The sequence below is a fragment of the Carcharhinus amblyrhynchos genome, chromosome 1 (assembly GCF_965287045.1).
Source record: "Carcharhinus amblyrhynchos chromosome 1, sCarAmb.v2.hapA, whole genome shotgun sequence".
Lineage (NCBI taxonomy): Eukaryota > Metazoa > Chordata > Chondrichthyes > Carcharhiniformes > Carcharhinidae > Carcharhinus > Carcharhinus amblyrhynchos.
This window is the reverse complement of record NC_137324.1, coordinates 40,104,209-40,131,710: the sequence shown is the minus strand read 5'-3', so window position 1 is coordinate 40,131,710 and position 27,502 is coordinate 40,104,209. Positions and strand designations below refer to the sequence as shown.

General features: G+C 41.5%; 1 protein-coding gene across 1 annotated transcript in view; it reads right to left on the bottom strand.

Annotated features, from left to right (window-relative positions):
• Positions 1 to 14,867: 14,867 nt before the first annotated feature.
• dcaf12 (DDB1 and CUL4 associated factor 12) overlaps positions 14,868 to 27,502 on the bottom strand; it is a 100,225-nt gene continuing 87,590 nt past the window's right edge. Inside the window, exon 9 of the mRNA XM_080213707.1 lies at positions 14,868 to 26,168. Within this exon, the coding sequence (XP_080069833.1) occupies positions 26,010 to 26,168 (159 nt within the window). The 3' untranslated portion in view covers positions 14,868 to 26,009. The remainder of the gene's footprint in view (positions 26,169 to 27,502) is intronic.

The following is a 27,502-nucleotide window of genomic DNA, read 5'->3' as shown; positions in this document are numbered from 1 at the left end:
CATTGATGAAACAGCTGATGATGACTGGGCCTAAGCCATTGCTCTGAGGAACTCCTACAGTGATGTCCTGGGACTGAGATGATTGACCTCCAAAAATTGCAACCCATCTTCCTTTGTGCCTGGTATGACTCCGACTCCAACCCCACCCCCCACCCCCCAGGCCACCTCCACAATTCCCACTGACTCCAGTTTTGCTGGGGCTCCTTGACGCCATATTCAGTCAAATAGAGCTATGATGTCAAGAGCAGTTACTCTCACCTCACCTCTGGATTGGCTGTTTTATCCATATTTGAACCAAGTCTGTAATGAGGTCAGAAGCAGAGTGGCCCTAACAGAACCCAATCTGACATTAATGAACAGGTTATTGCTAACAAGTGCCTCTTGAAAGCACTATTGATGACTTCTTCTGTCACCAATAAGAGTAGACCGATGAGACAGTAGTTGGCTGCATCGGATTTGGGCTGCCCTTTGTGTACAGAAAATACCTAGACAATTTTCCACATTGCTGGGTAGTTGTCAGTGTTGAAGTTGCACTGGAGCAGCTTGGCTGTGGGGGGGGGTAGTTAATTCTGGAACACAAGTGTTCTGGAATGTTGTCAGAGCCTTTAGTATCCAGCGCATTTAGCTATTTCTTCCTATTAGGTGAAATGAATCAAATTGGCTGAAGACTGATATCTTTGATACTGGGGACATCCAGAGCAGGCCGAGATGCATCATCTACTTAGCATTTCTGGCTGAAGATTTTTGTAAAAACTTCAGCCTTATCTTTTGCACATAAGTGCTGAGTTGCCCCATCAATGAGGGCAAGGTATTTGGGCAGCTTTCTCCTCTGGGCAGCACTTTAATTGTCCACCACCATGCATGACTGGATGTGGCAGGACTGCAGAGCTTGGATTTGATCTGTTGGTAGGGGAATTGCTTAGCTCTATCACTTGCTGCCTATGCTATTTGAAATGAAGTTATCCTGCGTTGCAGCTTCACCACGGTGACATCTAAAAAAAATCAACTCCCACTGCCTTAAAATCACTAACACTGATCTTTTAAACTTACTTGCTGGTCCACAGGTCCACCAACATCTGAAGACCCTAACATGGCAGTGACCCAGAAGACCCCAACACGTGAAACTGGCCATCTGTTCATCCATGACCACAAACCCAGAGACGGCATCCACATACCAGCCTTCAACGCATCCATATTGGAGCACGTGGATATCCATCAACCTCCAAAGCCAAATCACAGCTGACAGCAGCCCAGCTTGCTCAACCACGCAGACTCATCTATCAATCAATGCAGGAACTGCAAACAAGGCAAAAAAATCATCCGTCCACTCACTGACCACAGTGAAGAACCTCATTGGATGCACCTTAACATCTCGTACTACTCTCATTGTCTCCCAGACCCGAAAAGCAGTCACTCCAGGAAGCACAGGAAACGTGCAGGCCTGCAGGTGAGAGTGAAATAATGCAGTGCCAAGGTTCCCCCTCCCCAACTTACTTTTGGCTAATCTCCAATCTCTGGAAAACAAGCTAGACGAACTTAAAGCCAGACTCACTTTTCAAAGAGAGCTGAGGCAATGCTGTGTACTCTGTTTCACAGAGACATGGCTCACTCCTGCTTCACCAGACAGTGCCCTACAACCGGACAGCTTCTCAATTCATTCATCAAATGGACCGTACAGCGGACTTAAGCAAATCTAGGGGACATGGGGTTTACCTTCTAATCAACACCTCATGGTGCCTAGACGTAGCAACACTGAACATAAGAACATAAGAAATAGGAGCAGGAGTAGGCCATCCAGCCCCTCGAGCCTGCCCCGCCATTCAATAAGATCATGGCTGATCTGTCGCTGCTCAGTTCCACTTTCCCGCCCTCTCCCCATAACGCTTAAATCCCCTCTCCTATCAAAAACCCATCAACCCACGTCTTAAAAATATTTAGCGAGGCAGCCTCCACAACTTCAACGGGCAGAGAATTCCAGAGATTCACCACCCTTTGAGTGAAGAAGTTCCTCCTCAACTCCGTTCTAAACCGCCCCCCTTTTATCTTGAGGCTGTGCCCCCTAGTCCTATTGTCTTTTTTGAGCGGGAAGAGTCTTTCCACCTCTATCCTATCCATCCCATTCATCATCTTATACGTCTCAATGAGATCTCCTCTCATTCTTCTAAACTCTAATGAGTACAAGCCTAGTTTATTCAGCCGCTCCTCATAGCTCAACCCCCTCAACTCCGGTATCAGCCTAGTAAACCTCCTCTGCACTCCCTCCAAGGCCAAAATATCTTTGTGCAGGTGCGGCGCCCAAAAATGCACACAGTACTCCAGTTGCGGCCTCACCAATGCCCTATACAGCTGCAGCAAGACCTCCCTACTTTTATATTCAATCCCCCTCGCTATGAAGGCCAGCATCCCATTCGCCTTCCTGACCACCTGCTGCACCTGCAAGCTGGGTTTTTGCGACTCATGCACAAGGACCCCGAGGTCCCTCTGCACCGTCGCCTGCTGCAGTTTTTCGCCCCGTAAGTAATAGTCCTTCCTACCATTCTTCCTACCAAAGTGGACCACCTCACACTTGCCAACATTAAATTCCATTTGCCATTTCCTGGCCCATTCGCCCAGCCTATCTAGATCCTTCTGCAGACTCTCCACACCCTCCGCACAATTTGCCGTTCCCCCAATCTTGGTGTCATCAGCAAATTTCGACACTCTACACTCGGTTCCCTCCTCCAGATCATCTATATAAATGGTAAAAAGCTGAGGCCCCAGCACCGACCCCTGGGGCACTCCACTAGTCACCATCCGCCAATCCAAATAGCACCCGTTGACCCCCACTCTCTGCCTCCTATTTGACAACCAATCCTCTATCCACGCTAACACCCTACCCCCAACTCCATGTCCCTCGACCTTCTGCAATAACCTCTTGTGAGGCACTTTGTCAAACGCCTTCTGAAAATCTAGAAAGACCACATCCACCGCCCCTCCTCTATCCACCGCCCTAGACACATCCTCATAGAACTCCAGTAAATTTGTCAGACACGACTTCCCTTTAATGAAACCGTGCTGCGTCTGCTCTATCAAGCAATTCCCTTCACGATGCCTCGCAATTTCCTCCTTAATGACAGATTCTAACATTTTACCTACCACAGACGTTAAACTAACCGGCCTATAATTCCCCGCCTTTTGCCTGGCATCCTTCTTAAACAACGGTGTAACATTAGCCGTTTTCCAATCATCCGGCACTTCCCCGGAATCCAGCGACGTTTGGAAAATAACCACCAAGGCATCCACTATCACATCCGCCATTTCTTTCAGAACCCTCGGATGCATTCCATCCGGTCCTGGGGACTTGTCCACAATCAGCCCCTCCAGTCTGTCGAGCACCGCCTTTCTAGTAACAGTAATGTCATTAAGACGCTCCAGTCCTACCACCTTTCCATCGCTAACACCCAGCAAATTATTCACGTCCTCCTCCGTGAAGACAGAAACAAAAAAGTTATTCAATACCTTAGCCATATCCCCATCCCCTACCACTAGGTCCCCTTTCTCATCCTCTAAAGGACCAACATTCACCCTAGCCAGCCTCTTCCTTTTTATATATTTATAAAAACTCTTGCTATCCTTTTTTATATTAAGCCCAGCTTCATAGTTTCTCCTACCCTTCCTTATCAACTTCTTTGTCAATCTTTGTTGACATTTAAACCTCTCCCAATCCTCTTCTCGCCCACTACTCTTAGCTACTCTAAATTCCTCCGCTTTTAGTTTAACACTTTCCTTCACCTCCTTCGTTATCCACGGCTTATTACCTCTCCTCCTACTATCCTTTTTGACCATCGGAATAAATTTCCGCTGAGCACCAAGAAAGATCTTCTTAAAGATCCTTCACTGCTCCTCAACAGACCCTCCCTTCAACGCGCTCTCCCAGTCCACATTCGCCAATTCTTCTCTCATCCTACCGTACTCCCCTCTATTCAAACAAAGGACGTGTGTCCGGGAACCCACTTTCTCCTCCTCCATCTGCACCAGAAACTCCACCATACAATGATCACTCTCCCCAAGAGGATCCTTCACCACAAGGTCCCTAATTCTACCTGCTTCATTACATAGCACCAGATCCAAGATAGCTCGCTCCCTCGTCGGCTCCAACACACACTGTTCGAGGAAACTATCCCGGCAGCATTCCAAGAACTCTTCCTCGAGCCCCCCGCGTCCAACATGGGTCGACCAACCAATATGCAGATTGAAATCCCCCATAACTACGGCCGTCCCATTCCTGCATGCCGCACTTATTTGCGTGTTAACAGCCCGCCCCATCTCCAGATCATTATTCGGGGGCCTATAGACGACACCCACCAGCGTCTTCCTCCCTTTGCTGTTCCTAATCTCCACCCACAACGATTCCACCCTCTGCTCCTTGGCTCCAATATCATCCCTTGCTACCACCGTGATGCTATCCTTAATCAGCAGAGCTACGCCCCCCCCTTTTCCCTCCTGCCTATCCTTCCTAAACACTTGATAGCCCTGTACATTCAGCTCCCAGTTCCTGTCACCCTGCAGCCACGTCTCTGTAATGGCCACCAGATCGTATCCATTTGTGTCGATCTGCGCCATCAGCTCATCCACTTTATTCCGAATGCTTCGTGCATTCAGATAAAGTGCTTTCATCCCAGCCTTCACCTGGACCCTATTTGCCGCAACGCCACCAACTATACTCACGCCCCCTACTCCCTCTATTATTGGGACATCCTCGGCCTCTTCCCTTACATGTACACTCTCCTTAACTTTAGACCTTGTACCATCACCTACCCTCGCACCGTCCCCCCCCCAATTAGTTTAAAGCCCTGTCTACAGTCCTCTTTACTCGATTCGCCAGCACTCTGGTCCCAGCACGGTTCAGACCAACCCCATCCCGCCCGAACAGGTCCCACCTACCCCAATACTGGTGCCAATGCCCCATAAATTCAAACCCATTCCTCCCACACCAATCCCTGAGCCACCCATTCACTTCCTTAATCCTGTCAACCCTACGCCCGTCTGCACACGGTTCAGGCAGTAGCCCAGAGATAACCACCTTGTCGGTTCTACTTTTTAATTCCATTCCCAGCTTTTCATACTCCCTCCCCAGATCCTCAGTGTGCATTTTGCTTACGTCGCCGGCACCCACATGAACCACAACGACCGGATTCTCACCCTCCCACTCCAGGTTCCTCTGCAGCCCAGCTGCGACATCCTGTACCCGAGCACCAGGCAGACAACACACCCTTCTGTGCACTTTGTCATTGTGACAAAGGACAGTGTCAATACCCTTAACCCCACTATCCCCAATCACTACTACGTTCCTTTTCCCGTTCTCATCCAGCCTGGAAGCAAGAACCTCAAACCTGTTATGCAGATTAAGAGGCTGAGGCCTCCGCTCCTCACCCCCCTTCCTCCTCCCAGCAGCCCCCTGGTGAGTTTCAACTCTCCGGACCTAGAGTACCTGATGCTAAAATGCCACCCCGACTACCATCCGTAGGAGTTCACCACTGTTATTCTGATGGCAGTTTACATCCCATCCCACGTGAACATAAAGATCGCGCTGGATGAAATACACACCACTACGAATAGCCTTGAGATGAAACATCCCAAGGCCTTGTTCATCATGGCTGGGGACTTCAATCAGGTCAAGCTCAAGAGCATACTACCAACTTACCGCCAACACATCTCCTGTTCCATCAGAGGCCCAAACACCCTAGACCACTGCTACACAAATATCAAATCACAGAATCATAGAACCCTACAGTGCAGAAACAGGCCTATCGAGTCTGCACCGACCACAATCCCACCCAGGCCCTATCCCCATACATTTACCTGCTAATCCCTCTAACCTACACATCCCAGGACACAAAGGGGCAATTTTTTAGCATGGCCAATCAACCTAACCTGCACGTCTTTGGACTGTGGGAGGAAACCGGAGCACCCGGAGGAAACCCACACAGACACGAGGAGAATGTGCAAACTCCACACAGACAGTGACCCGAGCTGGGAATTGAACCCAGGACCCTGGAGCTGTGAAGTGGCAGTGCTAACCACTGTGCTACCGTGCCTACCACTCTATCATCTGCCCACACATTGGCAAATTAGACCACAAGACTGTGCTCCTGCTCCCAGCTTACAAGCAAAAACTGAAGTGGGAGAATCATTAAAGAAAGTGGTGCACTGTTGGTCTGAGGAATTGGATGATCTCCAATGGGGCTGCTTAAAGTCAGTAGACTGATCAGTATTTAAAAACTCTGTCACCAGCCAGAACGAGTACACCATTACAGTAACTGAGTAACTGTGTGCCAAAGAAGCAAATCTGCAAGTTCCCCAATCAGAAACATGGATAACAGAGTTATCCACCGCTTGCTGAAGTCGAGATCTGAGGCATTCAAGTCACGCAACCCTGACCTATACAAGCAAGCCAGATGTGATCTAAAGAAATCCATCAAAGATGCCAAAACTCAGTAACTGACCAAGCTACAGTTGCAGACTAGCCACATGGACCCTGCCAACCATGGCAAGGTCTGCAAGACATAACAGGCTACAAGATGAATGCAGCACTGCTGCTTCACAGCTCCAGGGACCTAGGTTTGATTCCCGGCTTGGGTCACTGTCTGTGTGGAGTTTGCACATTCTCCTCGTGCCTGCGTGTGTTTCCTCTAGGTGCTCCAATTTCCTCCCGCAGTCCAAGATGTGCGGGTTAGGTTTGATTGGCCATGCTAAATTGCCCCTTAGTGTCCTGAGATGTGTAGGTTAGAGGGATTAGTGGGTAAAATATGTATGGATGTGGGAATAGGGCCTGGGTGGGATTCTGGTCGGTGCTGACTTGATGGGCTGAATGACCTCTTTCTGTACTGTAGGGTTTCTATGATTCTATGTAAAATTGCCAGCTCCAACACACTCCTCCCTGATGAGCTCAATTAATTCTATACCCATTTTGAATAAGAAGTCAGCAACAGCCCTCCTGGAAGCCTTGGACAAACATGTCCGAGATCACCATTGCAGATGTCAGAGCAGTCTTCTCAAAGGTCAACCCACGGAAAGCGACTGGCCTGAATGGGGTGCCCAAATGAGCACTTGGATCCTGTGCAGACCAGCTGGCAGGGGTATTTGCAAAAATCTTCAACCTCTCTTTACAATAATCTGAGGTCCCTATCTGCTTCAAGACAACAACTATCATCCCGATGCTAAAGAAAAGTCAGGCATCCCGCCTTATTGATTATCCTCTGGTAACTCTGACATCCATCATTATGAAATGCTTTGAAAGGTTAGTCATGGCACAAATCAATTCCGGCCTCCCAGATTGCTAGGATCCACTATAGTTCACCTACTGCCGCAACAGGTCCACAACAGACGCCATCTCCCTGGCTCTGCACTCAACCCTGGAACACCTAGACAACAAAGACACCGATTTCAGATTCCTATTTATTGACTACAGCTCAGCCTTCAACAAACACCATTATTCCTACGAAACTCATCTCCACACTCTCTAGCCTGAGGATCGGCTCCTCCCTCTGTGACTGGATCCTGAACTTCTAACTCACAGACCACAATTAATAAGGATAGGCAACAACACCTCCTACAGGATCATCCTCAACGCCAGTGCCCCACAAGGCTGTGTCCTCAGCCCCCTATTATACTCCTTATACACCTAGACTGTGCGGCCAAATTCTCCTCCAACTTGATTTTCATGTTTGCTGATGACACCATCAGAGTGAGTCAGATTTCAAACAATGACGAGACAGAGTACAGGAAAGAGAGAATCTGGTGAAATGGTGCAACCACAATAATCTCTCTCTCAATATTAGCAAAATGAAGGAGATTGTTATCAACTTCAGGGAGTGTAGTGGAGGACATGCCCTTATCTACATCAATGGGGACAAGTAGAAATGGTTGAGAGCTTCATGTTTTTTGTATCCAGATCACCAACAACCTGTTCAGGTCCCTCCGTGCTGACACTATAGTTAAGAAAGCACACCAATGCTTCTACTTTCTCAGAAGACTAAGGAAATTTGGCATGTCCACTACGTCTTTTACAGATGCACCATAGGATGCATTCTTTCTGGTTCTATCACAGCTTGGTATGGCTCCTGCTCTGTCCAAGACTGCAAAAAACTACAAAGGGTTGTGAATGAAGCCCCGTCCATCACTCAAACCAACCTTCCGTCCATTAACACCATCTACATTTCCCGATGCCTCGAAAAAATAGCCAGCATAATTAAGGACCCCAAGTGCTTCTCTCCTACCTTCTTCCGTTAGGAAAAAGATACGAAGGTCTAAGGACACTTAACAACCAATTCAAAAAAAGCTTCTTTCCTGCTGCCATCAGACTTCTGAACGGACCTACCTCACATTAAGTTGATCGTTCTCTATGCCCTATGTCTGCACTCCCTCCTTTCCTTCTCTATGTATGGTATGCTTCATCTGTATAGCACAGAAACAATACTTTCCACAGTATACTAACACGTGACAATAATAAATCAAATTAACTAAAACCTCAATGTGCCCTCCTGCACATTTCGTTGAAACAGGGTTGATCCTCTGGCTTTATGGTTATGGTAGAGTGGGGGACATGGCAGACCATAAGGTTACACAATGCGGTTGTGCGCAATTCTGCTACTGCTGATGGCCCACAATATCTCATGATTGCCCAGTCTTGAGTTTCTAGCTTTGTTTGAATTCTCTCTCATTTAACATGGTGGTACTACCACACATGACGGAGGATATTCTTAATGGGAGATGGGACTTTTGTCACCATAAAGACTGTGCAGTGGTCACTCCTACCAATGCTGTCATGGAACAGACTGCCTGAGACGGTGGTGAAATCAAGTTGCAGATGAACTTTTAACAGGAAATTGAACTTGTGTTTGAAGAGGATGAATTTGCAGGGTTATCTAGGCGTCAGTGCAATTATCTTAAAATTCCTACGGTGCAGAAGTAGGTCATTCTGCCTTCGAGTCTGCACCTACAACAATCCCACCCAGGCCCTATCCCCATAACCCCACATTTTTACTTCACTAATTCCTCTAACCTACGCATCCTGGGACACTTATGGACAATTTAGAATGGCCAATCAACCTAACCCACACATCTTTGGATTGTGGGAGGAATCCAGAGCACCTGAAGGAAACCCACGCAGACACAGGGAGAGTATACAAATTCCACATACATAGTGACCCAAGCCAGGAATCAAACCCAGGTCCCTGGCGCTGTGAGGCAGCAGTGCTAACCACTGTGCCATCATTGTGTTCAATTAGGTAATTCTCACTGCCAGCCCACATTCAATCCTCCATAAGTCATGCAAAACACTGCTGCCTTTGTCTTAATTTGCATCAAGTCCTGCTCACCTATCACCCTTTTTTGGATAATAAAAGTATATAAGTCATATATATAAGATATATAAGTCATATAAGTCAACACCCCCTGCTCAATCAAGATAAGCTTTATAATCAAAATAAGCATTAGTACTCAGTCAACATTTTTCACCTTAGAAATGCATATTTTACTTACCAGTACCTTATAACTGGATGCAAGGGATCTCACAGGCGATTTTGGCTGTAATGGAAAATGCAGACAAATAAGATATTTGCAAACATATAAATTTGGGGCACGAAAAGGCCACTCTGCCCTTCGAAGCTGTTCTGCCATTCAATAAGATCATGGTTGATCTGATTGTAACCTCAACCCCACATTCATGCCTACCCCGATAACCTTTCACTCACATATTAATGAAGAATCTATCTGGCTCAGCCTTAAACATATTGAAAGCCCCTACTTCCATTGCCTTTTGAGGAAGAGTATTCAAGTTTATGACCTTCAGAAAAAAATTATCCTCATTATTGTCTTAGGTGAGCAATCCCTTATTTTTAAATAGTGATCCCTAGTTCTAGATACTCCAACAAGAGGGAAATCATCCGCACCAACTTCCCTGGAGATTGTAATTATCCTGAGTTTTTCCTTCCTTCCCCAAGTTATAGTTATTTCTGTGTCCTCAATAGTGAAGACAGAGAAAAATGCAGGTTTAATTTACTCGCTCACATAGAACAGACCATGCATAACAACAAAAAAACTGTTTTCAAGCTCAAAGATATGACATGTGCTAACTCATCACATAACTGCTGCAACAAGGGAATTCAGTGTTAATGAAAAACTGGTGTGAGATGATGATCCCAAGAGCAAATGCTTCATAAACTAGCCAGTGGCCTTATCTTGAGAAGCACGTATCGGAGTGGGTCCTCAAATTGTCAGAATGATTTATCACAACCAAAAATTAAGTGGCTAAATCAAACCCCGAGTCCAGCAAAGATTTTGGAGCCAATTGGTGTAGTGGCTTCGTGGAACAAAGCATTCTATTGTTGCAGTGAAAGACCAAAATCCCTCAAACATTAAAGGACCACAATGCTAAAATGACCAGTTTCAAGTAATTCATTATTAGTGGCAAAAACTCTATCCATTATGCCGCATCAGCAACACGGCCATGAATTTCAATATGCCCAGCAACCAAACTATGGAGTGGAAATGCTCAAAAACCATAGGACTCGAAAAAGTTAAAGTTCATTTATTAGTCACAAATCAGGCTTACATTAACACTGCAATAAAGTTACTGTGAAATTCCCCTAGTCACTACACTCCGATGCCTGTTCTGGTCAATGCACCAAACCAGCGTGCCTTTTAGACTGTGGGAGAAAACTGGAGCACCCAGAGGCAACCCACGCAGACACAGTGAAAACGTACAAACTCCACACAGACAGTGACCCAAGCATGATTCACAGTGGTTCTAACTTGCATGACCAATTGAACAAAATTAAAAGCATATTAGTAATTTTAAAATGTAAACTCCCTACAAGAATTTTTCTGCATGTCCATGACAATAGTTGGTTGGTTGGATAAGGATGGAGTAAAGTACTGAAGCGATAATGTATGGAATAGGCATCCCCCAGCCAACACAAGGAATGCAACTTATGAGTGCGGGGCATATTCAGATCTAGTGTAACTGATCAAGATGCACCCACAAAGAAATAACACCCAAGTTACAGTTAAACTGGGGGTGGGAGGGTCCAATGTTCACTGTTCAATCGTTCAATAGTGTACCTTAACAAGCCTTTCAAGGATCATGCTCATGCCAAATGGAACAAGTAGATGGCTGATCGAGAAAAAAGCCTCCACAAAGAATGGAAACACACATTGACCCACTTGATGTGGTTTCATCATCAAATTGTGGATTACTATTAGTGCACATACTTGGTGTTTGGATTTCGTGGGAGACTTCAAAGATTTTTATATGCCATGACTGACAATATGACAGCATGTTAAAGGCTCTATATAAACACAAATAGTAATGGGGATATTGTAGTACCCTGGATAGTATGGGCCAACTGTCTCCTATGGTTTAAATCCAGTTCTTTATGGATGTTAGCATAATTGGATTAATATGATTGGGTGGTAAATTTTGAGTATTATACTGGTGCACTAGGTACTATTCTGGAGGTGTGGTTTGGGATAGACTGATGGGTGTGTATGAGTGTTTCACTATCTGCAATCTAATGTTGCTCAACATCAACAAAGGTTGCCTGAACGAAAATTATTGTTTCTGCGCAGTCTAAAGTCATAAGTATTCACTTTCCCTGCACTAACAACCCCACTTCAAAAATTCACACCAAATGTTTTTAAAGTTCAATAATTTATATAAATAGGTTAGAACAAATCCTAACAAATATGAAAAACATTTGATATCTATAATATTGATAAAAGCACAAATACAAATTATCAATGTACACCATTTTTCAGTAGGGGATATCACAATGTAGGTATCAGACATACAGTACTTCAAAAATTTACTTTGTTTGAGATAGTTGCTTCTTTTAAGATGCAAGTTGAAGAAAATGCTACAAAATATATATATATGAGGAGTGAATGCTTAACCATCGCAAAACATTGTTGTTGGTTACTGCCTTTTATGTTTGAGGCCAGCATGGGTATTTGACCATATACGCCTGATCAAAACTGCACAAGACAGGCACGAGAAAAACAAAATTTCTGCATAGCTTTCATTAAAAGTATCACAGTTGCATAAATTTCAAGCACTTATTAAAACAAACAAGATTCAAAAAAGTTTGTGACTGAAAATGTAATCTGAAACTATCAACAAAAGGTGATTTGTATACATGTGGACTTAATGATATATTTTGCAATCCCAGCCTTGTCCACAAAACTGGACACAACCTCAGAAAAAATTGCGAGCATGTCAAATTTCCGTTGATTATGACCTTTTGAAGAGTTCTTTCAAATTATGGGTCATCCTATTAGGCACAAACAGGCACATTTCACATTTTTAAATACTAAAAACATTTTAATATCTTGAAAACTTCTGCACTTGTGAAAACTGATGAGTGTGCACTGCAACTAATGACTAAGAATCATAGAATCCCTACGGTGCAGATGGAGGCCATTAATTTTTTTTGAAGTCACTTTAGTGATTTCAAATCTGTTACTCACAGATGTACAAGACGCTCATTAAAAATGTTTACTTTCTGTGAGTCATTTTTGGCTGCATTGATAAAACTACGAAAGATTACCTTTCTGAAAAACATAATTTAAAGCAAGGAAAAAGGTTATACTGCCCTTACACTGGTTCATGGAAGATCTTAATGTATACAAATACATTTGAGCAGAAATTTAAACAACTTCAATTCTAAACAGTGCCAACATGTGCAGTAAGTGGTCTCACAACACCAAGTTAAAGTTCCAACAGGTTTATTTGGTAGTACGAGCTTTCAGAGCATTGCCCCTTCATCACCTTAAGGAACAAGTGCTCCGAGAGCTTGTGCTACTAAATAAACCTGTTGGACTTTAACCTGGTGTTGTGAGACTACTTACTGTGCCTACCCCAGTCCAACACAGGCAACTCCAAATCAGTACAACATGTGCACTGACTGCCAATTGCAGTCATTGTGAAAACTTCACTCCGATAAGTTTGTGCAGAAATAAGTTCAAGTTTTAGTGGGTGGCATTTTTAAGCACAAAATATTTCCCTTTTTTCTAATGTTTTGCATTAAGTTGAATTCTTGGATGATTTGGATTTATAAAATCTAATTTTAAATTGAGTCGACTATATCTTGAAACAGATCAGTTACGACAGATTTCAAGCCAATAATCTTATCTGGAAGAATAAATTGCCTTAAAATGAGAAAAATAGAGCATTGGAATCAGTTGGAAGTATATTCATACCAACACATAGCCCAGGTTTGGGTGAATAAAATGTGGTTTGCAGTAGTCATCAAACCAGTGCGCTCCACATTACTGATTACACATTATTTTAATCAGAGTTGCAAATTTTTTTTGCATAATTAGCCAGGAGTAATATTAAAGCTTTGGACTCCAAACAGATCTTTAAAAGACCAATGGTTGAAAGTAAGTAGGAAAGGTTTTTGTTCATACTGTCTTTGAGAAAGGTTTATTCTCATGTGCTGTAGTATTGTCAGTTTGTAAAAACTTAAAAATTGAAAAATGATTCATTGCTGTCCAAATGCCATTCTTAGCCTAAATTGTATTTTTTGTAAAAACATTCAGCTGCAACCTGGATTTGAAAAATGAGTCAATGCATCAAAAATAAATTGACTTGTTTGAAAATTTAACTTGCTTTTGCTAACACATTCTGCCTTCTGGGCAATTAAGTGGATGGAGGCAGGGAATGTTATGGAAAAAAAGAGCAGCATCATTGAAATTTTGACTGGGGCTCTGACAATTGGGCCTCCATGTCACTGTGCCCTCTGACTTGAACACAAGTAGGCCTCATGGCAACAATTGCAAAAGTACATCCCAATGTCAGGCTTCATTTTGGCAACTCATCCATTACTATGACCCGTTAGTGAGGTTATGAACAAGGACCTGCATGGTAACTGTAAACTGTCAAACAGGGCTCTGTGTTGAGTTCTAACTCAGCAGTTCCGGAACGGACAGGTTTCAAGGCTGACTGCATAATGTGGATTCTAATTATATTCATCAGGACTGGATGTATGCACACACACACCAGAACTTGAATTATTTGAGAAAATATTTAAGAAAAACTCGGACAGGTACATGGATGAGGGTCCAGGTGCAGGTCAGTGGGACTAGGCAGAAAAATGGTTCGGCACAGCCAAGAAGGGCCAAAAGGCCTGTTTCTGTGCTGTAGTGTTCAGTGGTTCTACTTTGAAGGAGGTTCTGGTCAAATTTCCCTCAGAAACCTCATATACTCAGAAAGCACACTCCTAAAAGCAGAAGTATAGCTCATCACAAGCCATTTTATCTTCCAATAAATGGCTTCTTGCCCCATACCAGCACATGTTCCTGTCTAGCTGTGCATCTCATCCTCCAGAGTCCAGCCACTATTTAAATATCCCAGGCTAAGTATCTTTATACTGGTGAGTGGATCGATTAAATTCTGAGATAAGATAATGGTTGGTTAAAATGCTTAGTGAGGGGATCCAGGAGGGACTATCTACTGGACCATAAGAAAACTTGGAGGAAAAAAAAATCACTGTAATCCTACCCTGGAACACAAAACCATGATTGAGCAGCAGCACTTCAGAAACTTGGCTAAACAGTATTTAAGAGGATGCTAGATAGTGTGAAAGAACAACGCTTAGAATCCATCCTATGGGCTTGAATAAGATTCACCTTGCCTACTTCAACACTTCCAACTGCCCATTGAATATTGTAGCCTAATTTTACTTGGACCATTTCCACTGGAATGTTTAAGATTTTTAAGATCATTTTTAATAGAAGGAAGCTTCCCTGGAACACAAAACCATGATTGAGCAGCAGCACTTCAGAAACTTGGCTAAACAGTATTTAAGAGGATGCTAGATAGTGTGAAAGAACAACGCTTAGAATCCATCCTATGGGCTTGAATAAGATTCACCTTGCCTACTTCAACACTTCCAACTGCCCATTGAATATTGTAGCCTAATTTTACTTGGACCATTTCCACTGGAATGTTTAAGATTTTTAAGATCATTTTTAATAGAAGGAAGCTTAATATTATTGGAGGTGAGGATGCACTCATTACTGGTGTAGATAATTTATGGTGCAAGTCTCCTAGCTCCTCTCTTCATGCTAATTTTAGATTGTTAACATAATTCCCTTCACCACACCACCACTGACTCCACAACTATAGAAAATACTTCAAAAAATTCTGAATGGACTTCAATGATTAGTATGATGGAAAAGTGTATTGTGCATGGTAAAAAGCAAATCCTGGAGTTTATGGAGATGATTACTAATATTGACAAGGATTATGCATAGCACTTGAAATACTTCATCTTACGTTTTTGACAAGCATGAAGAGTATCCAAGACAGCAGTCTGTCCTCCTGATGAGGCTTTTGATCCTCTTCCTAAATTGGAGTATGGTTGCACAATGTTGCTGGCATTTACATAGGCCATTACTTTCTGGCACACTTAAGCTTGTACTTGATACACATTCCCTTCTTACAAGCAAAGCACCATGCTCCTTCCTAACAGCAGCCTTATGTTGTACTGTAATTATTAAAAGTGTCCTGCTTCTTCTGGGAGGTGTAGATGCAATACCAGCCTTGCTGAATAGTATGAAGAGTTGCAGTTGAAAAGACATGTTCAAGAAGCAGGACAGAAAAGGTAGACAAAAATAGTCAAGAAGCTAGGACCATAAGGAATGTATATTAAACATGTAGTATGGCTCAAAAATCTACTCATCAAAATAAAGCATACAGTTTGTTTCTTCAAACAGGCAGATGGCTTTATTGCATTACAATGCATGAATAACTTCCATGCAGCCAGTGCATACCAATGTAAACAAGGTCCTGGAGGAAACTATCCTAATATTTCACATTGGTCAGTATAAGGCAAAATTAATTTATACTGATTGGGATGTTTCGTTGTTGCAGCATGAATAAACTTGAAGGGTTACAGAGATAGAATGGGACTGATTACATGGGAGGTGGGGAGCTAGCATAGACTCAATGGGTCGAATGGCCCACTTCTGTGCTGTAATTGATTATATGACTCTATAATAACTTGCAAATCTGTAGCACCCTTCACAAAGTAAAATGCCCCGAGGAGTTTCACTTGAGCATTATCAAAAGAACTGACAGCAAGTTACATAAAACAAGTTTAGGACAAATGACCAAAAGCTTCATCAAAGAAGTAGGTTTTATACAGCAGTCTAGAAATGAGAGTGAGAGAAGGCCTTTGGGGCTGGGAAAATTTTAGAGCTTAAGGCCTCGACAGCTTAAAAGAATCAATGATAGAGCAATTAAAATCATGGATGTACCAGATGCTTGAATTCAGGAGCGCAGAGGTATGGGGAAGGTTTTTTTCTTCATTCTTTTCATGGGAAAGAATAATTGCCCTTGAACTGAACACTTCAGAAGGCAGTTACGAGGTAATCACATTGCTGTGGGTCTGGAGTCACATGCAGACCAGAGCAGGAAAGAATAGTAGATTTCTTTCCCTAAAGGATATAACTGAAGCAGATGGGTTTTTACAATAATCAATGAAAATTGTCCACATAGTTTTCAATTCCTGATTTGTTAATTGACTTGAAATTCCAGCTACCTGGGTGAGATTTGAACTGATGCCTCCAGAGAATTAGCCTGGGCGTCTACATTACTTGTTCAGTGACATTATCACTCTGCTTCCCCTCCCCTTGAGGTTGCAACAGTCAGAAAACATTACTGCACTAGGGAGGGATAAGGCCATAGTTGGATTTGAAGCCAGATAAGAATTTTAATAGTGAGTTGTTGCCAGATTGGGTGCCAATGTGGGGCAGCAACAACAGGAGTGATCAGTGACCCAGACTTGGCAGGGAAGCAGAGTTTGGACGATTTCATGTTTATCAAGCAAGGAAGTTGGGAAGCCAGTCAGGAGTGTGCTGGTATACTAAGCAAAGTTTAGAGATAACGAAGACATGAATAAAGATTTCAGCAGATGAACAGATGCAGGGATAGAGTTGGTGATGTCAAGTTGGAAGCTCATTTTGCAGTCAAACACACCATGTTTGCAAATAGTGTTGTTTGGCCCAAGACAGTTCAGAGGAAGGAGGATAGGATCAGTGGCTCGTAAAGAGATAAAGATGACAATGATCTGGATTTCCTTATAAACTGGAGCAAATTTATGATTTCAATACTACATGTCAGACAAGCAGTGAGACAAACTGAAAATGAGGTAAAAGTGTGATGGGGTAGAGTTGGACTGCCATTGCACATGCAAACTTGACATACTTTGGCTGATGTTGCAGAACATGTAAATGTGAAATGAAAAACTGAGGACCCTGCAGACAAGAGTATGAGGAAGGAAGGCAATCCATTGTAGCCGAATCTCTAGCTATGACTGGATAGATAAGAATTGTACCAGGCGAGTGCAGTTCCATCCAATTAGCTAACAGAGAAGGCTGGAGAAGAGTGGTGTGATCTACTGTGTCAAAGGCTGCAGACAGGTTAAGAATGAGAGGGCTCTTTTAATATTGTCACAGTCACACAGGCATGCATTTGTGACTAAGATAAAGGCTCTTTGTAGAAATGCAAGTTGTTAACGATGATAAAGGTAGCTGTGCCATCATTGCTTGCATCTCGAAACAGATAAAACAGTGGTGCTAAAGCAGATACAAATTCTTAGTTAGACACTTGTTACTTACCTTTCGTGAGCGCAGCTATATCAAAATACAATTGTTGTGATGACACCCAGTAGCGCATACTTGCCTCAGAACCAGAAAGTTGCAGGTTCAGGTCCATTATAAGCTGCCCACTCCAGTACATAATCTAGGCTGATACTACAATGCAATGCTGAGGGATTGCACTGCAGTATCAGCTTAGATTTTTTTCTTTTTTTTCTGAGGGAGGATTCATTTCAGAGGAGCCATCTTTTGGGTTAAACAGAGGCTTAGCTTGTGCTCTCAGCTGGAATAAAAATATCCTATGGCACCATGTACAACAGTTCTTACAATATCTTCACCAATATTTATCTCTGTACTGACAATAGTCTTGAAACATGATATGATGTGTCCAGTAACGGAATGCTTAAATTCCTGGTCCTGTCCTTTTCAGCCACAGCTTCAATAACAGGCCTTTATTGGGAGTCTAAGAGAAGGCTTAAAACTGGCCAGCTGGTCATGTATCTCAGCTGTTTTGGCATCTATGCATAAAATGACCTGTGTTTTTGTACACTGAAAACAGTGACTACACATTCAAAATATTTAATTGGCAGTAAAGAATTTCAGGACATGAAGGGCACTATATAAAATGAACATTGAAATGTGTTACCAACTTATATTTAATACCTTTAATGCAGTAAGATGTCCCAAGGCAGTTCACAAGAGTGTTATATAAAGCCTCTACACACATGCAATGGGCTGTTTAAAACAAATACTGGAAATAAAATTTTCCAATATCTTAGTAATATAAATGAACAAACGGGATATCTCTTCACTTATGGGTAAACAACACAGTTTCTGGTGAAACAATATGATGAGACTAGTCATGTCATGCCTGAATTCTTGGTCTTGCCTCCTTCAGTCATGATTCACAAGTCGGCCTTTAATGGGGATCCAAACAAAGAAGATTTAAAAACATAAAATGGGGTACAATATTTCAAAACACAATCAAAACTTCATACAAGAGATCAAGAACTTTATGAAAAAGGAAAAAAATAAGGCGCGAGTCATCAAGCAGAAAATGTGCAACATGAAATACAAAGAAGCAAAAAAGAGATTTTTTACTTGAATTGGTACTTTAATGGATAAAGCAGCCAATCAACTTAATTTGGTATAGTACTGTTGCTGAAGTTTTTATCAGAAATAACCAGCTAATATTTTGAGCAGCTTCTGTAAAGCAGTTATATTTGGCATTCATAGAATCCCTAATTCCACCGAAGTGTGTCAATATGCCATGCTATGGAGTTGTAGACACAGGCTTGCATGGAAGATAAGCCAACATTAACTTTTCACTTCCAAGATTCACAATTGGAGCAGAAAATACTAGAAATAAAAATGTTTTCAATTCTTTTCGTGGGTCAACTTTAAGGGTAGCAAGCATGTAGAAAAAGCCTATTTGCTTTGAGCCAAATTAATAGATGGATCAAAAAAAATTGGGTGATAATGTATTGTTTCCATTGAATGTTGTGATGAATTCCGATTGTACATTTCACCTGAGCTCAGTGACATTGGTGTTTATGTGTAAAAGATAATACAGATCTGTATTCGCTTAAGAGTTCAAGTATTCCCCAACTGCACTATTATGAAATTTAGCATCTTTTATTCGAGGCAAAACATGTTCTAAGCATGGGCACATCCACATTTTTAAACAACCAACATTGATGCGTTTCTACAGGATGATTATCCACAGGTCTGGAATCCCAAAGTTACTCATGTTCAAACTATATGTTTAAGAATGCAGGTCTGAGAATTATAAGCAATTTTTTACTTGTACAAAGATGACAATTTGTTCACTTGCTGAGTATCCTTCACTAATATAAAAGAATCGCCTTTACTAGTGGGATACCCTTTTATATGCACAGTGGGGGGGGATAAAATTTCACACCAATAAGTTACGAAGCTTGGCTACCTGCTTTGCAGTAGTCAGATATCCACTCCCAGCCACTCAAGTGGAATTCACCACTAAGTAATGGTTGTACTAGTAATGTATGCTACCTGATGCTAAAGGCACAAGAGTTCTATGGTATACTCAATCCATTGGAAGTCTGGATCAATTGATGGGATGACTTACCCTGAGCCTTCAATTTAAAATGAATAAGTATTTCAATTTGATTACCTAAAAGATAATCTCGAGAACAAATCTAGTGAATAGATTTTTACAAAAATATTCATCCAGTTATTTTTGTCTTTTCATATTAAAAATATAGTTAATTTTGTTGCATTCAAAAATAGAAAATATATGCAAAAACAAACAAGCATAAAAACATTAGAATACTCTTAAAAATTAAATTAAATCTGAATCTCAGGAACTAATTAATTTGCACTCAGAATAATCTATGATGTTTTCATTTCAGTTCTGCACAGAAGCTGAATTTTGTAAATTATTACCTCTGATAGTGAGATAACACCAGCAACACGTATGTACAATCAGGTACTGTTTTCTAGAGTGCCAATTATAAGCAGCATAATCATTTAAAAGTGGTTCATTCGGGAAAACACAATGATTATAGCATTGATGCCACTTGGTCCGTTATGTTCATGCCAACTATCTTCACGAACCACTTCCCCTGCTCTGCAAATTTTCTCTTTAGGTGCTTGCCCAATTCCCATGATCAAATCCGCCTCCATCACATTCTCAGGAAGTGAATTCCAGATCCTAACAACCTAACCACTTGCATTATAAAAAGCTTTTTCCTCATATCACAGTTGGTTCTTGTGGAAAACACACAACTCTGTCCTCTGATTTTTGATTCTTCCAACAATGGGAATAGTTCTCCCCACGTACTCTTGTCTAAATCCCTTAAGATCTTGAAGATTTCTATCAAAATTTCCTCTCCAACCTTTTCTTCTCAGTACAACTCCAGCTTCTCCAATCTATCCACACAAATTAAATCTCTCATCCCCAGATCCATTCTTGCAATGCTTTTCTGCATACTCTGGGGCATTCATATCCTTCTTAAAGTGAGGTTGCCAGAACTGGACATAATATTCTAATTAATTCCAGTCAACTCCAGATGCTTCCCTCATACTAATCTGCTGGCATCAGGATTGGTCACACAAGTCACATACTGCTAGCACTAATCTACCTCTTTTGAATTCTGCCGATACAGATTATTTTTAAAAAAACTCCAGTTCTCAACGTTAAGGCATTTTATGCAAACTTCTTGTTTTACCTCAAAAATTACAAGTGTGAACTATGGTAATGTAGCACCTTCATTATTTTCTAGATGGTGCTGCTGTGCTACATATTTTAGAACACAGGATATAGTATTGGCTGCACATGGCATGCAATCTTCACTATATTGATTCTATCTTCACATTTTACACCAAAACATTAAATTTGAGTGCTGACAAACTGGTAACATATATTTTTATTCAATGGTGTTAAAATGAGATGACTCCTTTTAAAACAAACTTGAATGTAATTTCCCAGGTCTGTTTACCTACATTGCTAAAGGAAACACTTGGGATCTCAGAAACATTAGTGCAGAAGGAGGCCATTCAGCCTATCGAGTCTTCACCAACAACATATTTACCCCACTAATCCCTCTAACCTACGTATCCCTGGACACTAAGCGGATTTCTTCTGGGTGCTCTGGTTTCCTCCCACAGTCCAAAGATGTGCAGGTTAGGTGGGCTTCCATGCTAAATTGCACCTTAGGGCCAGGGGAACTAGAGTAAATGCATGGGGTTAGGGCCTGGGTGGGATTGTGGTCAGTGCAATGGGCCAAATGGCCTCCTTCTGCACTGCAGGGATTCTATGATAATTTAGCATGGCCAATCAATTCCCCACCCCGCCCCCCCACATCTTTGGAGTGAGGGAGGAAACTCTCACAGACACGGGGAGATTGTGCAAACTCTGCAGAGTGACCCAAGCTGTGAATTGAACACGGGCCCCTGGAGCTGAGGCAGCAGTGCTAACCACCGTTAGGAGGCCTGTCACCCCATCTATTAAATCACAAGTGGCCAAGGATGCTGTACTGGTTTCAAACTGATCAAAATGAGTTGCTTTTGTTCTACAATTTTACATGTCAAGAAATAAGATTTCAGAACACAGTACTGATTAAAAGAATACACATAGGCAACAGCATCGCAATGAAGAGTTGTGTAGAAATGGCTTGTTCTTTGAGAGTGCTAAAGAGTTTTAAAACCCAGCCTAGCACAAAACAAGTAGCATCTTAAGGCAAACAGTTACACTCAACCCAGCTAAAAATGAATATTTTCCTTTTAAACAAACTGCATCTTCTTCATAAAACATCTGGTGGTCACAGATGAGAAACTTGAACTCTGCTTCACCCTCCATAGATGCTGCCAGACCAGAGTATTTTCTGTATTTGTATTTTGGATTTCCAGCAGTATTCTGCTTCAATGTTATTTTCATTTTGTGTCCTAGTTCTCAGTGTTTTCCAGCATGCAGTAAATGCCTAGTTTTCTGTTTATAGGTGTTAAAATTATCTTTATTACTTTGGTTGAGCCAAAATAATTGCTCTACTCTTTGGTACAGGACTTTGACATGTTCCCAAGCTCTTGGTGTAACGTCCATAGAATATATACTTGTGTCTGGAACCTGTTCAAAAGATATAAATTGAAAATCCCATCCGAATGGCATATATAATTACAATTTTCAATGCACAATGCCATTTTAACAATATAATCAACATTTACTGTTTGCAAAGTGACACAGAATTAGCTTTTTGAAGTATGTGCACGACTCTCATAGCCAGTCGAAGCAAAATAACATTAGTTCTGTGTACCAAAACACTGGAATACAGATTATATACAAAAGTAGAATACTGCAGATATTGAAAAATGAAAATAAAAACAGAAATTGCTCAAATTTCTCCACAGCTCAGGTAAGCATCTGTGAAGAGAGAAGCATAATTAATGTTTCAATCAATGGCTACTAGTCAGAATAGTAAAATTAGAAAGGCAATAGGTTTTAAGCAAGTACAGAGCTTGGAGAATGTATGAAGAGCAAAAGTGATGGTCTGTAATGTGTAGAAATGATTAAATGGCAAATGGCTGATGCATCAAGGCAAAAGGGGATGGTAATGGCACAATAAAACAAAAGGGTGTTCCCGGAGAAGTTATAATGGGCAAGGAATATAATGGGTAAGAAATGGTTCAAAGTATGTGGGAGCAATTATCATGATCTGAAATCGTTGAACTCAATGCGAAGTCCCAAAGGCCACAAAATGCCTCTTCAAAAGAAGAGTTGTTGTTTCTTGAGCTGCTCTAAAATTTCATTGGAACAGGTTAGAAAATCAAGGGCAGACAGACAATAGAATTGGGGTGGAAAATTAAATGGTAAATAACCAGATCAATTTGAGTTGGTGGAAATGAAGGATAGTGCATTGAATATAGAGCTGAAGGAGGACAAAGGGACTCCTTGTCTATATAAGTTTTGAGGAGGAGGGGGAAGGGAATCCTTGACTCAGGAAAATGAAAACTTACTGCAAGCACTTGAATGGAAAGTAACATTATCAGAACAGTGGTGGCAAAACCAGAATATAGTGGAGTTCTTATAAGCGATTGAGAGCAAGTGTTATTAAAGTACCTGATAGAATCAGTCATCTTATTATAGACATTAGTCAATCACTAGAAATAGGTGGCGCTATTGTTGTTGACCAAAAGATTTTCTACTTTGTAGAGGTCCAATGTCAAACTTGACACCTCAGCTTACCCAATTCAAGACCACAACACCAACATGAACATGAACATTGGGCCACTTTCCCAGATTGTCACTGACCTCATTCCCCCATGTTCCCACAGTCCTCCCTCCCAAACCCATTTCTCATTCTTTCCTGGTAGATTCATTCTTGCAATCGAAACTTATTCCTTCCAAGAACAAATTCGATCATTACGCAGTTCAGTCCACAAGCATGACCCTGAGCTTCTAGGTCACTTGCCATTTTAATTCTCCATCAAACTCTAAGCCTGTTCTAAACTGTCCCAATTAAACACAAGAAATAGCATTAGTGCCCCACAAGGCTGTGTTCTCAGCCTCCCTCTGTACGCCTTATACACTTATGACTGTGTGGCCAAATTCCACTTCAACTCAATTTTCAAGTTTGCTGACAGCACCGCTGCAGTGGGTTGGATCTTAAACAATGACGAGACAGAATACAGGAATGAGGTAGAGAATCTGATGAACTGGTGCATTGACAATAAGCTTGTCAGTGACTTCAGGAAACGTAGAGGAGAATATGCCCCTGTCTACATAAAATGAGGATGAAGTGGAAAGGGTCGAGAGCTTCAAATTTCTAGGTGTCCAGATTACGAAAAACCTGTCTTGGTTCCCCCATTACGATGCTACAGTTAACAAAGTCCACCAATGTCTCTACTTTCTCAGAAGGAAATCTGGCATATCCACTATGATTCTCACCAATTTTTATAGATGCACCATATGATGCATTCTTTCTGGTTGTATCATAGGTTGATGTGGCTCCTGCTCTGTCTAATACCACAAGAAATTACAAAGGGTTGTGAATGAAGTCCTGTCCATCGCTTTAACAGCCTCCGATCCATTGACTCGGTCTACGCTTTCTGCTGCCTCAGTAAAGCAGTCAGCATAATTAAGGACCCCATGCACCTCAGACATTCCCTCTTCCAACTTCTTCTATCAGGAAAAAGATACAAAAGTCTGAAGTCACATACCAACCGACTCAAGAACAGCTTCGTCCCTGCTGCCATCAGACTTCTGAACGAACCTAACTTGCATTAAGTTAATCTTTCTCTACACCCAGCTATGACTGTAACACTACATTCTGCACTCTCTTGTTTCCACGGTATGCTTTGCCTGTATAACGCACAAGAAACAATACTTGTCACTGTATACTAATACATGTGACAATAATAAATCAAATCAAATCATCTCACCTTCCGATTGAGTGCTTTACACCATTCTGGATTTAACGTTAAGTTCAACAATTTCAGATCATAATCACTGCTCCCATTTTTCAGGCAACAGGTGCTGGTGATGATTCCATTCTGAACATTTACAGCTCAATTTTGCATCTCTTGATCGTCCCCATGTCACCCACATTCATTCCTTTTATACTTACTACCTTCCACCCTATTAAAAAAAACTTCCTTTACATTCTTTCTTCTTGCCTCTATGCTTGCTTGAAACTTGTTACATCTCCAAGTTTTACAGGTTCTGACACAAGGTCAACCTGAAACAGCAGTTCTTCCTTTTCACATATGCTGTCTGACCTGAGTATTTCCAGCATTTTCTGTCTTTGGTAGAGATTATATACTATATTGGTTTGACAATGACATTACGAAGTCTTAGATGTCACCCAATTAAATGCTGCATAACACAATCAATAATTTCACACCCTAATCTATAAAATTCCTTTCTCACCAAGATATTTTCAATTACACCATATCAGTATCAAATGCATGAAGAAAATCTTGAATTTCATATAGGGACTACATTGGAATCTGACAGAATCTTTTAATAGGAGCACCTACTGCATGCAAAACGGTCCTAAATATTTCTGCGCAAACACAATATCACAGCTAATTTTGTGCAAATAAAGTGTTTCCTTTAAATTAACTTGTTAGAACAGCAATTATTAACTGGTTCGTAAACTGGAGTAGCTGCATTGAATTATAATTCTTTTTGATCTGACTCCTTGTCCCCTTGCTCTTAGGTCTCCTTGCTCTTCAATAGGCTCCTTGTCCCAAAATACCAAGCAACTGTAACCATCTGAAATTCATTCAAGGCACAAGTAAATTCCATCATAAACTTGTGCTTAACACCTTGATGTCATAATTTAAAAATGTACAATTTTCATTCATACAGCTTTATTAATAACTTATGACTTTCTTTGGGCATCATTAGGCCTATACTTCAAAACATTCAACATATTGTTACAAGTAGAATTACAAGTCCATTAGAAACATGGACTAAAAACATTAACATATTTCAATATATGTGAAGGTAACGCATCACTCCTGCACAGAATCAGTTAAGTTTTTTTTCTATTTAATTGACACAAAGTACCTTTACACACATTATACCCCTCCAAACTTTCACAGAAAATTTGGTAGTGGTCACACAATAATTCAAGGGCCCTATCTCACTATCAGTAGTGAACCATTTTTAATCTACATACATTTTCAGGAAGAAACTTATGTCAAGGAGGAAGTGGAAACATACGGAGAAGTACTGAGCCAAATTAAAAGAAATAAAAGACAGTCATATTGTTGAAACAAAAAATATTGTGTATTTCACACAATATGCAAAACACTGGAGGGATTGCTGCAATGTAAAAACCCAAGAGATAAAATGCAACAGATCTACAGTACATAACAAGGGATTATTAGCTCCATAGGCCTGCATAATTTCCATGAAGACCTGAAGGCAGCGGACCCCCTGCAACAAAGAGCTTTGTTCCAGAGGAATCGTAACAATGCGTGTAGACTGCGTTTGGGAAGTGATCGATGTCTGAAAAGTAATTCCTCCATGTTTCATCGTGATTCTGTAAGTATACAAAAAAAGCATAAGAATCAAATTAAAATGTAATGAAAAATATTCAGCATTTGTAGGAAAGGCAAGTTGCTGAAAACCAACGAAGAGCAACATTACATTTACATTACAAAGAGCAGATTGAACTAAATAAAAAGAAATGTAATTTTGTTTCTTCAGTGGCCCAAGATAAATCTGATCTGTGCAGTGACAAAAGATCTTAGATTCACAGTATCTTGTTCTGTGCTCAATTAAGAACATAAGAAATAGGAGCAGGAGTAGGCCATCTGGCCCTTCGAGCCTGCCCCGCCATTCAATAAGATCATGGCTGATCTGTCGTGGCTCAGTTCCACATTCGCGCCCTCTCCCCATAACCCTTAATCCCCTCTCTTATCAAAAACCCATCAACCCGCATCTTAAAAATATTTAGCAAGGTAGCCTCCACCACTTCAACGGCAGAGAATTCCAGAGATTCACCACCCTTTGAGTGAAGAAGTTCTTCCTCAACTCCGTTCTAAACCGCCCCCCCTTTATCTTGAGGCTGTGCCCCCTAATCCTACTGTCGTTTCTGAGCGGGAAGAGTCTCTCCACCTCTATCCTATCCATCCCATTCATCATCATATATGTTTCAATGAGATCTCCCCTCATTCTTCTAAACTCTAACGAGTACAAGCCTAGTTTATTCAGCCTCTCCTCATAGCTCAACCCCCTCAACTCCAGCATCAGCCTAGTAAACCTCCTTTGCACTCCCTCCAAGGCCAAAATATCCTTGCATAAGTACGGCGCCCAAAACTGCACACAGTACTCCAGCTGCGGCCTCACCAATGCCCTATACAGCCGCAGCAAGACCTCCCTACTTTTATATTCAATCCCCCTCGCTATGAAGGCCAGCATCCCATTCTTAAGCATGCAACAAGGGGTATAACATCTCTAACTTACAAAAGGAAAAGTAATATTCAGCCCAGATGCTCTCTCCTAGTTGCAGTAATGACCTCTGTTCAAATTCTGTGTGGATACTGGAAGAGGTAACCCCCAGGATGTTGATAGTGGGGGAGTCAGCAATAGTAATGCTATTGACTGGCATTAAATACCGGCTAATTATACCAATATTGACTTGAGAATAAGGAAGGGGGTGAATGAGTTTCTGTATCATCCATTTGTTCCATCATGTAAATCTGCCATGAGAGGCCACAGTGCCAACAGATATTTGGCCTCGACTTTTTTTAATGTACAATTTAAGATGACTGCTAATTTACTTCCAATTGCTCCTAATGTGAACCGGGAGTAACAACTTTTTTGTTTTGTTAATCGGTTGAAGTTCCAATTCAATAATTTTATCAGTACATT